The sequence below is a fragment of the Sebastes umbrosus genome, chromosome 11 (assembly GCF_015220745.1).
Source record: "Sebastes umbrosus isolate fSebUmb1 chromosome 11, fSebUmb1.pri, whole genome shotgun sequence".
NCBI classification, from domain to species: domain Eukaryota; kingdom Metazoa; phylum Chordata; class Actinopteri; order Perciformes; family Sebastidae; genus Sebastes; species Sebastes umbrosus.
This window is the reverse complement of record NC_051279.1, coordinates 9,183,973-9,197,087: the sequence shown is the minus strand read 5'-3', so window position 1 is coordinate 9,197,087 and position 13,115 is coordinate 9,183,973. Positions and strand designations below refer to the sequence as shown.

Below are 13,115 nucleotides of genomic sequence, written 5' to 3'. Positions count from 1 at the left end.
TAAAGGACGAGAAGTTCCACGTAGGGTGGGTTGGAGCGGTGGATGGATGGGTCAAACAAACACAGGACTTTCACCCAGGAGAGAGCTGTTCATGTCCCGTGTGAAACCAAGTAAACATTGACTTATTTTACCTGCATTTAACTGTAAGCTTCCTGTGAACACAGAAGTTTATTTTGAATAAAGACTGTAACCATAACGAGACACTAAACAAGCGGTATTTGACGAGTTGGGCGTGAGAATGTGTTGGCTTAACCTTAACCCCAGACATGCTGGTCTCATACACGTTTGTTCGTAGACCTATGAAAAGTAATGCACTGTTATTCGTATATATTGTGATTTAGATAATAAAGAGCAGCAAACGCCGCATAGGGAGGAGGTTGGGGTGGATGGGTGGTTCAACAAAAAACGGACTTTCGCCCAGGAGACTGACATTCGTGTCCTGTATGAAACCAGAAGTCAATGTTGATTTGTCACATAACTTACGTACTTAAGTAACACCGCTAGTTATTTTCAGCCAAACCACAATCTTTTCCTAAACCTAAGTAGTGTCGTTGCCGAAACCTAACTAAGTAATTTCTTGTGAAGATGGAAGTTTATTTTACGAAGAATGTATGCGTGCAATGAGCAGAAATTGACACGTGGTGCTGGACATTCGTAAGGAAACGAACGAAAAATTAGGAATAACTTTTTCTTAAGATATCATACGAACCATACAGAACATGCTTTCAGCAGTTTTCATACTTTTGGTGACCACTGTATTTCTTTGGTAATGAGTATTTCTGATAAAACGGTGCAGGGGACTGACATCTCCAAACCTGAGCAAGTAAAGCCTTAACTGTCTCCAATGATACGGTAGATATGCAAAGGTAAGTGAGAAAATGTTGTAATTTGGGTGAATTGATCCTTAACCACAATACCAGCAGTTTTCTTTATCATGCAGATTACCTCATTGTGTTGAGAGCCATGTCAACTGGAAACAATTAAAATGGAATATGGTTTGATACATTTTCTGGGCACGAGTTTAAAAGCTATTTCTGTGTCTGTGTTTCTGCCACTGAGAAGATTGACATTAGAACTACTTTGCTGGATGAGTTTGTGTGTGTGTAAAAAAAGAGACTTGTCCTTGTTTGTGTGTATGTTTGCTCCTGATAACTGCAGAAGAATGGATGTGACAAACCAATTTAAAAGAGAGGAGGATTTATATTTAATGACTCATTGTGCTTATTTCAGACAGGAAATATGAATGGATAGGCAGAAATTTGTTGGGAAACCGTGAGAATGCAGAGAGAGATAGAGACTCAAACTCAGGGTCTTCGATAAAAGCAGCGCTTTGTTATTGAGAAAGCTCAGGAATTGATTGACTTGTGCAACAGCTGCTTGAACCGTTGATGTTGAGAAATCAACGTCATATCAATATTTTACTACAGTCAAAAGCCCTCCTTTGGAAAAAAAAGTCATATTCAATGCTCCAGATGTTCAGCATTCTCTCATCCTTCTCTCAGCATCCTATGGTCATTTTATCAGTTTATTTCTTAAATATCCAATCTTAGATCACTGTTTTCTGGTCTTGCTGCTGTATAAAGATGGTTTTCGTGATCTTCTTTAAAAAATACTAATATCAGGAATCTTATTCTTAAGAATTTTACACTTGTTCTGTCGCCACACATCCAGAGGTTGTTGTGTTTCCTGCTAAGCAGCCTGTTTTCATTTACCGTTGTATACCTACCTGCACTTACGATAACTCCTACGTCCTATATCTATCTATTTAAAAAATATTTTAAAAGCCGGTGCAGCCTCAATTTATGTCAACTTGCGTTGTGAAAACAAAAGTAAAATCCACAAAGAAGTGAGTATATCATTACGGAAGCCATTCAAAATTGGTGCTGAATTGTTTTGGGAGAACGTACTCTAGTGTGAAAATGCATCCTCCTTGACAAAGTTAACTAGCATGCATGTTATCAGGTCCCTAAATACTGTGGACTTTTGGTGCATTGAGTTCTAGATAGTCTCACTAAATACTCTTCAGATGGACATAAATGATTTCAGCTCTAAAACATTCATCAATCTGAGAGTGCTGGTTTTCCTTTTCAAGTCCTGTCATAGCCTACTGGCTAGCAACAACATGGCTGCAATAACTGTAATCATCTTAAGGTTTAAGGAATAACCAGTAGAGACTGAATTTATGACTTATGTAAGTGGATTTTAAATGCTGAATAGGCTGTTTATCCTTATATATATATTCTTGTCAATACAACAAATGTTGGCCAGCAGATGGTGATGATGCAACCTGCTTCTCTTGACAAGCACCTCAGACTTAGTGTCAACCATTTTGTGATCTGGTGTGTGCATATTTCCACAATATTTGGTTTATGTGAAAGTCTACATCCACCTTCTTATCATGTAAACAACTTAGATCTGAAAAGGTGGAAACAAAACTCCTTAGGAACATTTGGATTTCATAAGCTCTTAATTAATCAATTTACACATTTAATTTACACATTCATTTGAAATATTTGACAAATCCATTAATTATCAATTTTAGGTTTTGGGATTTTGGTTCAAATCCAAAATGTTTTCATGATATTTTAACGGATTCGTGTTCAGTATTCAAGTATCTAATTACCCCCGGTAAAGTATGGTATGAATTAAATTATGGATTGCAATGTATTAATTGTTCTTGAAAGTGTTTTCTGCAAGGAGGAAACACATTTAAAACTGAATAAATAACATAAAAGGTTCCTTTTAACTTGAAAATCCCATTAAATACCTTAATTACATCTTTATTAATGGGTAAATTAATGGAATTTAAAGGTAAATTAAGGGATTCAATGTCATAGTTCTTTCAAATAAACACAGCAGATCATTTCTTTATACTTATATTTTATTAATTTTCACCGCACATGTTCAGGGAAACACATGTCAATATGGGTTTGTTACATGAATATCTATTGCACTATAGATATCTGTTTTTTTTAAAAATACATGTAATGAGATGGCATTAGACTGGCATGTCACCAATATAAATCTCTTTTTTTAATAATAGAGTTTGGCATGTTACTTTTAAAATTAGATATATCAAGACACAGAATCGTGGGCACACATCATGTACAGTACTTCACACTCAAAAACCCCAGAGCAAACAAAACAGCGACCCGCTTCACTCGACGTCGATTTGCTTACAGCAGATAGCGTGATCCATTAAATTGGTTTCCTGAAGGCAAATCAAGAGCTTGCTTTGAAGGAGATTAGCCTCTATCGGACTGACTGATGATGACGGATGTGAGTGAGTGATAACTGAATTTCGATAAAGCGGCCATGTGAATATCCATATCAAAGCAAGGACTTGAACATAGAGGAGATTTGAGGAGTTGGTAAATGCTATAAATCCTAATTCCACGCATTAGCTGGAAAAGTGTTGATATTAAAGCAAAGCCTTGAGGAGCTGAGCATGATGCCTGGGTAAAATGCTGAATGATGAAAGCATGATTCCACCTGCCTGAGGAGCAGTGCTGCTCCTCATGAAGCGGGGAAATACAATCAGCTCTGCACAGCAACATCTATCTGACCATGTTCAAACACTGTGTGACACAAGGTCATCTCAACATCTCTCCTGGGGTGAAAACAAACCCTGTGTCCCAAAACCACACTATAACATTGCAGCCCGTTCTCATTCCCAGAGTGTCGAATACTGACGCTTTGTCACGGCCATCGGCACCGCCGCATAAGGCACCTTTTAGCGCCAGTATGAAACACACCGGGCTTTCCATTGACTAAAATGTAAACCTCATCTGCGGCAACAGTAAACGCTCTGAGAAATTGCTGCGGTGACATAGTTTAAAGAGCGAAAAGACTAAAGGCGAATGGGCGCTGGTCTATGGATGGGTCCAACAAACATTCTTTCATCCAGGAGACCGCTGTTCATGTCCCGTGCAATTAGATGTTTGTGTCTCAGTGTTTCATTTTCACCATACAAACGTTGTAGTTTTAAGCTCAACTATGTTGTTTTTTCCGAAACCTAATTAAGTGGTTTTGTTGCCTAAACCTAAAGTGACGCCAAGGGGCGTGACAAAGCAGCCATATGTGACGAGTTAGGACATAGACATGCTCTCTTGTACATCTGCCAAATTAATACTGTCACTTATGTTTAGCCAACTAAAAGTATTTAGTTAAGGTTAAAGGAATACTTCACTCAAAAAATTACTATTTGCATATCAATTTCTCACGCCATATTGCCTTGAATTTTTGAAAAATAAATCATCCGTTTACTCACACAATTCAAAACCTTACTATTTCAAATACTTCCGCATAAGCAGTATCACGCTTGTGCAGGCGCGCTACTCGTCCATGCGAGTCCAAATTGTTTTGAATAGTAAGGTTTTAGATGAAGATGCATGTGTTTGGGAGGTAACACGGGGTGAGTAATTGATAAACAAATGGTAATTTTTTTGGGTGAAGTATTCCTTTAAGGAAAGCCATGGTTTGAATAAACCCACATTGATGGTAGGAGAGGAAATGTGAAGCATCGTCTCCCATCTAGGAGTCACATGCTTTGTACGCCATCCACCAACCACCCACTGCACCCTGTTATCTTATTAGATTAGATTAGATTTTGCAGCAGTACTAATGTCATGCTAATTCCACCTTTGACCGCAAGAGGTCCCTTATTAGGAAAACATGCGCGTTTGAACAAATGCTGTTGTTTTTCTGTTGAAGACAAACAGATATATAGTATGGACTTGGGACACAGTGAATAAGCTTATAATACCAGGTTGTTTGAGTTAGCTTTGGATAGCATAGGCATCTCCTCTCATAATGGCTTGTGATAACAGCTTTCTGAGTCAAATCACAATGACACGTACATAGCAGTTATAGTAACAGTATAAAGGAGGTTATACAGGAAAATGCCATGAGCACGTCTGTGTATGTGGAGTTAGTTTCCTGCCCAAGGTCTCGGACAGCATCGCTAGCAGCCTACTAAATGTTTACCAGCACTTGGCCGGTAGCTGGTGTTAACACACACAGACACACACAAAGACGATTAATATGCAGACCTGCAGTAGGTTTGTGTTTGTGAGACTGGTTGTGGGGAAGACCGATGTTATACACGCGCTAGGAGAAAATATTACGCCAGGTAAACAGCAAGGGATTTTTGCAAATGAAGATAAGAAGAAGTGCTGGGAGGATGAAGTGGCTCAACATATCTTTGTTTTTTTCATCTTTTTTCTTTTCTTGGCACAGTCAGTAGCATATGCAATGTGTGCAATGCAGAAAGCAAGCAGATCCCCCGAGCAGCAACACACAACCAAGCTGAGCGAGAAACACAACACTCACTCGAGATTTTCACAGCTGAGAACATGCTCGCCGCTCGTATCCCTGACGGTTGTAAAATAAATTCTTTAATACGGTGCATGACGAGCTGGCTCTATTGTCTAATTGGCTATTAATGACATCTCTGCCACTGTGGAAGGCTCGGCAGGGCCAGATTTATGTAACACTACTGAATGATAATTCTCAAAGCTCTAGAGAACATGCTAATCCGCTGCATAATTCATCACCGCACAAGCCTGCTTCTTCAGTCAGCTGATCAGTATTCAGAAGGTTTGGCATTAGTTTTTTGGCATTTCAGTGCTGTTGAACTCCAGCTACATTCACAACTCTTATTTCTTTTTTTACATTCAGCTACCTTCTTGGTCTCAGTAAAGTTTGCGTTATTAAAAGGATGATGCTAAAGCCAAGCTCTCGTCGCCGGTTGTGGTTGCTGCTGCATATCAGTGAAGCATCTTGTTGGAATCTGTCGAGCCTTTTCGTTTCACAGCATAGGGTACAAGTATAACAAAAAAATAACCATTTTCTTGTCTATTAGCACTGATGTACCTGGGGAAAGAGGCAAAGCAGTCAATGGTTACATATCACGTTCTAACTATGGCATAAAAACCCAAACAATCAAGACAAAGTGTCACATACGTAGGCAGCGACGGTAGAAATCAGCATCTGCAGAGCAATAAAATACAGAACACACTTTACGAATATAAGTACAAGCCTTTTTTTTTTTTTTCTCCAAGCAAACTATAAAATGCAAGCCTAATATGCAGTTCCATTTAGCTTCATCTGCCCTCATGATAATGTAAGTGTGTGTTTATTGAAATTGCTATAGCGCAACACCTTGTTCACATCTTTACGCATTGTCGGGTTGACACAAATTGGATGTAATTTGCAGCAGATTGGTATCCTCTATGTCTCTCTCCGCTCTGTTTCCTAAAAACTGATGGACGCTCGGGACTCAGAATTAGCAAAAACTTCAACTGCTGTTTCACAAAACTTGCAACCACCGTCTCTCCACAATAAATGACCAAACAGAAAATATCTAGATTTGAAACTTTCATGTTGATTGATAGTTTTGTTTAATTATTTAATGGTTTCATGTTTAAGACTCTTCGTTCCGTAGTGCTAATATTAAGCTACTTTTTTTTCCAAAGGAGCTGTAGGCAATGTTGTGGTTTTCACATCCTGTTAAGAACGAGTGTTTTGTTTCTGATGCTCTGGGGAGGTGGAGGAAAGACGATGGCGTGTAAAAAGATAACAAAAAAAACAACGGACAAAGCTGTGAACAAGGCGTAATAACGATGTCTGATACCATCTGATAAAAAGATGCAAGGAACTGCCTCGTCTGAGGAGGAGGTGCTGAGACACAGTGATGTTCGAGAATGAGCTCTTGCCCATTCGCCTACTTCCTGTCAAAAAGCTGACACTTCCTCCCAGCGATGTTGCTGGACTCAGCTGCACTAATTATAGCGCCAAAGTCCGACCGAGGCTGCAGTATTCTGCCTCAACTGCAAAATTGTGCTTAGGAGTTTATGTCCCAGAAGTGTTAAGGCTTTTTAAATCTCAATACCAGACATTTTTCTAAGTACTAATGAGCTATACCAATGAGGTTTAACAAGATGAATGATTAGATGTAAGAGCGGTATTAAAGGTTTATATATTCACAAAGAAGCACAGTCAAGTCAATTTGAAAATAAGTAGAGAAATGGTAAAAACAATTGGCCTGGTATTGGTGTTTTTTGCCCAACTCATACGATATGTTTTAAGTCAGAGAGGAAAGGTTCGCAAAGCACCTAATTATGGTTGATCAAACTCACAAGACATGTCAATTCATGGACAGTAACTCCAAGTCACTTTAGAATGAAGTTCTGATCTTATTAAGACAGCTGCAGATATGTCGCTTTACGCAAAAAAATAAAGAATTGAATCCTTCATTCACATTTTTGGGACTCTTTCTCTAAAAATCGATATGGAAAAAGGTGAATTTTCACCATCCAACCCAACCATACTACAATGCTCTGCGAACCTAACCTCCTAACAGAGGCTCCTTGTCTTTCCTGTCATTGGGAGCCAGTAAGGATGAGGGGTTAGCATTAGCGGTAGCTGCAGTTAATGGAGCCACAGGGTAGCCATGGCGAGGAGGAGCGACGGCCCCAAGGTGGAGGCCAGGGAGGCGGCCAGGAGCCTGCCGTCGTTCACCAGCCTGAAGGAGATAACCTCCACCTTGAATCCGTCCTCGGTGGCCATGCAGCGGAAGACGCCGTCCCTCAGTGGCGTGTCAACAGCCGGCCCCAGGACGCAGAAGTCCCCGGAGAACAGGCAGGGATACTTCTTGCCACAGTTGTCTTTCTCCCAGCGGTAGGTGGCGTGGAAGGAGCGCACAGGGCAAGGGAGAAAGATGGAGGTGTTGGACTGCACGAATACTTCTCTGGGAGAAGTGCGACGCTGCTTCAGAGCTGTAGAGACAAAGAAATTCATATATTTTTTTTATGGCGAAATTAATCCTTTAATATGCAAATGTTGATTACTTTTGTCATTTGTGTTATTCAGTGAAAACTAAATATTAAGTGAGCAAAGATGATAAAGCATATTGTGTGAAACTTTATAGTGCTTTTTATGATTCCTTTGCTCCAAGATATCAGTTAAAGATTAAAAACACATTGCTTCTCATCGTCTTTAAGTCTTATTTTCTGGGGAAATAGATCTGAATGTGTCACTGAATCCACAGGCAGGACATGTGGCATCACTGAATCAACTGGAAACAAATGCAATGTTAGAATCAGATCACTTAAGGAGATAGGCGTCCCTACAGGGGGGAGTAATTGTCATGATTAGTCGAGGTTATATCTGGGTTTTGAGGTTTAAAACAGGGCAGGACAAAAAATCTCCCCCTGCGGGTTTTTGGACTCAATTATATGATAATCATCTTTTTAGTGAAGCTGCTCAGAAAGGTTCCTATTTTGGTTTAATTAAGATACACAGAGAGAGTGGGAGAGAGCAGATAAGGGCTCACCAGCAGCTTCCTCACAAACCGAAGAGTTTGAATGGTCCAGATTCTGAACGAGCGTCCTGTTGGAAAATAATAGAGGGGACAAATTAGCAGTATTAAATAGTTTCACAAATGGCTTATGAGCCTCCACATCAACCTACCGTTGCTCGCAAATTAAAACATGCAGAGACAAATCATTCAACAATGTCGGGGGGAAAGGAGTTAGAGGCTTATTACACCACATGATTATTTTTTATATTGTATCTTAAAATTGGAAATGCACAAGGTCTGTTAAATCCAAAGCGATTTGCCAACCAAGTGAAACACAGTGTTAGTTCAGCATGCATTTTTTGGTGATCTATGTTTTTTCTTTGAACTGCAATTTCTTGATAGTTAAAGCAAGTTTCATCACCTCACGGCCGACGATTGTCAGTCAGAACATGAGGCGGTATTTCTTTAATTGCAGGCTTCTGCTTTATATCTGATTCTGAGAGAGACTCAGAGACAATAGCTCTGCAGCACTGACATCATATCTTATCATACCCAGTGGTGACGTTGTATCCAGGCGGGATGGGGATGCACTTCCTCCTGGCTCTGTCCCAGCCGCAGTACGGATCCCGGGAAAGGATGCACTCCCTGCATGTGTCGCCATAGCGACTGCAGTCAGCCAGTGGCAGTCGCTGGACCTCCATCGCTGTACCGACATAGAGGTGTCCCTAAGGAGGAAAATATGAAATAGACACTGGTATTACTGGAATAAATTAGCCAGTGTTGTGCAGTGTATTATTCAAAACTGCTAACTTTTATGACAGTAAAACCCAAAGCGAGGATTTCTATACATATGACATGCTTGGAAGACATTTCATATTTTCTAGAGGCTAGTATAATCCCACATGGAGGGTTAAACAGCCTCACCCAATAAATAAATAGGCAGTTATTTATCATGAGAAACTTTTTACTCAGCAAGAAATGTCAAATAAAATATTTTAAAAATCCACTTAATTTAGTTTAAATTCAAATTAAGTAGATTATGTTGGCGCTGTAGCGACTATCTGACAAGTTTACTGTTAATGAGAGCAATACATTCTGAATAAACGCTAAAAATTATAAATCACATTTCATTTAAATTATGGGGAAACAACTGAAATCACCCCCTAGCACACAGTGTACCATTATTCCTCATACCTTTTGGGAGTCGATGGCCATGTTTAGAACAGGGCCCTCATTGTGAAACAGAGAGTACTGAGATATGATGAAGACTCCCTCACTGGTGTGAAGAACTTTGAGAACTTTGCCTTGGTCTGTGGAAATAAAGAAGAGGACGACATTGTTAATGGAGTGGAGGGATGGATCGCAGGTCTGTAGTCTTCTGAACTCATCTGCAAGTGCACAGATATAGATAAAGACATCCCCGGTGTCATGTAGAATTTTGTGCATTGTGTGTTTTTTTTCCTCAGTTGCAGCCCTTGTTGTGCTATCCAAAGTATTTTATAAATACGTGGATTTGGACTTGGACAGCTTCCATTCTTACGGTACAGTAGGCTGGAGGGCCAAAGGCAAAATGGCAGACTAGAGTTTTAGAGATTTTTTGAACAGGCATTTGTGAAGGTGGAGCTGCGCTGGAAAGAGAAATAGTGTAACAGCACTTATTTAACCTCAACCTTGGATTGAGCCAAAACCATAAAAAAGTACTGAGTACAGTAATACAATAGAAGAAGTCTGTTACTCAGGCTGCTCATGGCAAGGCGAGGTTAAAAGGTTGAGCTCTGTAGACCCCTGGGTCAATTTTGGATCAATCAAAGAACTTCAACGCCAAGTTTCTTTCCGGACTGGAACAATGGAGCATTCAATGTCCAAAAACTTTTAGTCTTGCCTTCGGCTGTGATGTTTTCCATCACAGCAGTAGATGAGTGATTTGACATAACAAACTGTTGGAAAACGTGATTTCTCACACTTTTGGATGGACCAGGGACGGCTTGTCAATATACGCTCATTACATGCATAGTGTCCTTTCAAAATAAACTTAAACCGTTTTCAAAATAAACCGTTTTCACAGGAAGTTAGGTTTAGGCAACACAACCATTTAGTTAGGGTTAGGAAACGGTCGTGGTTGACGTTAATTTCATTGACTAATGACTCACGTGACTCACGGGATAGACGATATCCACTCCTCCCACTTTCCCTAAATGCACTCTCACGCTATTAATACTAGGTCACTTGAAAAGCATGGTTGGGTTTACATTGGAGTTAGGTGAAAGCCCGGTTTGTCACATACTGTTGCTAAAGGGTGCCTCCATGGGTTGGTTTCGGATGCCAAGGGGCACTGTCCAATCGGCTGCATGGAAGTGAGAACAGGTTGAGATATGAAGTCTGTATTGCAAACCTGGCCAAGCGAGCAACTAACCTGGGGCCCCAGAGCTCCAGGGCCCTCGAAAGCGCCAGACCATGTCAAGTCTGTGCTAGTTTAATAAAAATATGTGTCAGAATACAGTATGCACCACTAGAGCATATCAACTGACATGATGAAAGCCTTAAGGTGAGTCACGCTTTACTGAGGCTGTGTCAAAATCTAGCCTCAAGACCCTCATTATCACAGTTCCGTGCTTACATGTTGCTCAATTCTAAATTGATTAATGTTTAATCAAATTACCACCCAGCGGACCTCGGGCCAGGTAGTATTCCAGCGGGGAAAAAAAGAAGGTAAAAACAACAGTCAAATGACTGGCAGAATAAACAGTAAATTTACATAATTTTTCATTCAAAGTTTTGCAGAGACACACTACAGATTTGTCCGAAATTGTTACAATAAAACACCTTCAATAAAGTGACGACACTAAAATTTATGCAGACATAAAAAACTGTACAAGCACACAAAACTCTGTGGACAGGAGACACTGGGAGGCTCGTCAGCTGATTAAGCTCACCTGGCCTCTAACGCTGTATAAAAGCTGCCCCATGGGGCATCATATGTTCACTCTGTCTCTCCCTTCCTTCAGCTAACATCCACCCTGCGTTGCTTTCTTTTGGTTTGCACCGTCAACAACTCCATAGCACATTAACCACACATCCATGCTCTGCTTTCATTGCTAATCTACACACCTCATGGTTGATTTGAGAACCTATGTTTGTTTTAAGTTAATCTCTTGCATTGAGTCACTCCTTGTCACATTCCCTGAGCCAGTTTGTGAATATAAACAAGATTTCTCACTAATTGGACATTGTGTGGATAATTTGCTGTGAGAGCATGCCTCCTGCATCAATTCTATTCAGTTTCTGTGGCTGACATAAAGGAGACACCTGCTTCACAAAGGTGTGTGATCAGCGAGGGCAGTAGGTTCTTCACTGCTGATAGAGGGAGGATGGATACTCAGTAATTTCGAATAGGCACACAAATCATTGCAGAGGGACAGCAGCCCATGAACACACACATTTGATTTCCATGTATTTCTTATATCATGCTAATGATTATTAGAAGTTTTTTGAATAATACTTATGGAAGCAGCTCTGAGCTTCTGACAAATTCACAACTCTATTAACATGAACAACAAAATTAGTTACCAAACTGCAGAGCCCTTTTATCTTAGCTAATTTGAATATTCATGCAATCACCTGTGCCTACTCTTCTGTTTCTGCGCCTAATACAAGGGAAAAAGGAACAAGTTTGTTGATTTCATCAAGTCTTAATCTCTAAAAATCTGCATTCATATGCTGTATAGGCAACCGGATAAGATTTAGGTATCGGAAGCGTTCTGGTTTCCGTTTGTAGTCCCAGTAGTATTGACCAATCACGTTCGAACAGGCTTTGGTTGAATGCAGATAAACCAATACCTTCTCATCATCAGCATCACTTTTCACTCGCAGTAAACATAACAAAATAACTTATTTAGGATTAGGCAACAAAACCACTTAGTTAGGTTTGGGAAAAAACAACATGGTTGGGCTTAAAACTACTATGTTTTTACCAACCCAATATCATGGCAAAGCATGTAACAGACCCGCCTGTCCACCAGAAGACAGTGTGTCAGTGTCATGTTTTGTCTCGCAGAGACATGAATATTATACGCCGTATTCATGTGCAGTACCAGCAGGGGGCAACAAAGCCACTCATTTAGGATTAGGCAACAAAACCACTTAGTTAGGTTAAGGGAAAAGGTCATGGTTGGGCTTAAAACAAGTATATAAACTAAGTAAAATACATACAAAAACAATGTTATGTCAGTACGGAAAACACATGACAAATGTAACTCGGGTCTCCCGGTTGAAAGCCCTGTGTTTGTTGGACCCATCTACCTCCCCACCGGCCCACCATAAGTGGTCTTTCTCACTTTATATACTAGATAACTAGCTCTGAAGTTAGACTTCCATCACAACACAACACATGACAACCACTAGCATATGTCTACAGTCTACTGTCTACTATCTACCGTCACTATAAAATACTGCACCTTCATGCATGTCTCGGCGACACAAAACGTGACACTGACACACTTTCTTCCGGTGGACAGGCGGGTCTATTAGTGGAAGACTGGGCGAAAACATGACTTGACGTTGTGAACATGGGACACCACGAACAACTGACTGAAATAAAAGTAAAACGTAACGCACGGGACATGAACAGCGGTCTCCTGGATGAAAGCCTTGTGTTTGTTGCATTGCAGCATTGCAGCGTGTGGAAAAGGAAGTCTGGGCCCGGATATCGGCACACCGGAACCCCAGAAACATAGCCCCTTGACTCTAGAGGCTTATCTGTCATCAGACCGATAGCCGATGGTTACTGGCTGAAGCAATAGCATAGCTGCTTTCA

The 13,115-nt window shown here is 40.4% G+C and overlaps 1 protein-coding gene across 1 annotated transcript in view; it reads right to left on the bottom strand.

The window, feature by feature from the left end:
- Positions 1-2,860: 2,860 nt before the first annotated feature.
- si:ch211-113g11.6 (uncharacterized protein LOC559008 homolog) overlaps positions 2,861-13,115 on the bottom strand; it is a 47,192-nt gene continuing 36,937 nt past the window's right edge. The window contains exons 11-14 of the mRNA XM_037785282.1: positions 9,497-9,612; positions 8,855-9,027; positions 8,336-8,391; positions 2,861-7,778 (exon numbers count right to left, since the gene is read on the bottom strand). Of these exons, the coding sequence (XP_037641210.1) occupies positions 7,432-7,778; positions 8,336-8,391; positions 8,855-9,027; positions 9,497-9,612 (692 nt within the window). The 3' untranslated portion in view covers positions 2,861-7,431. The remainder of the gene's footprint in view (positions 7,779-8,335; positions 8,392-8,854; positions 9,028-9,496; positions 9,613-13,115) is intronic.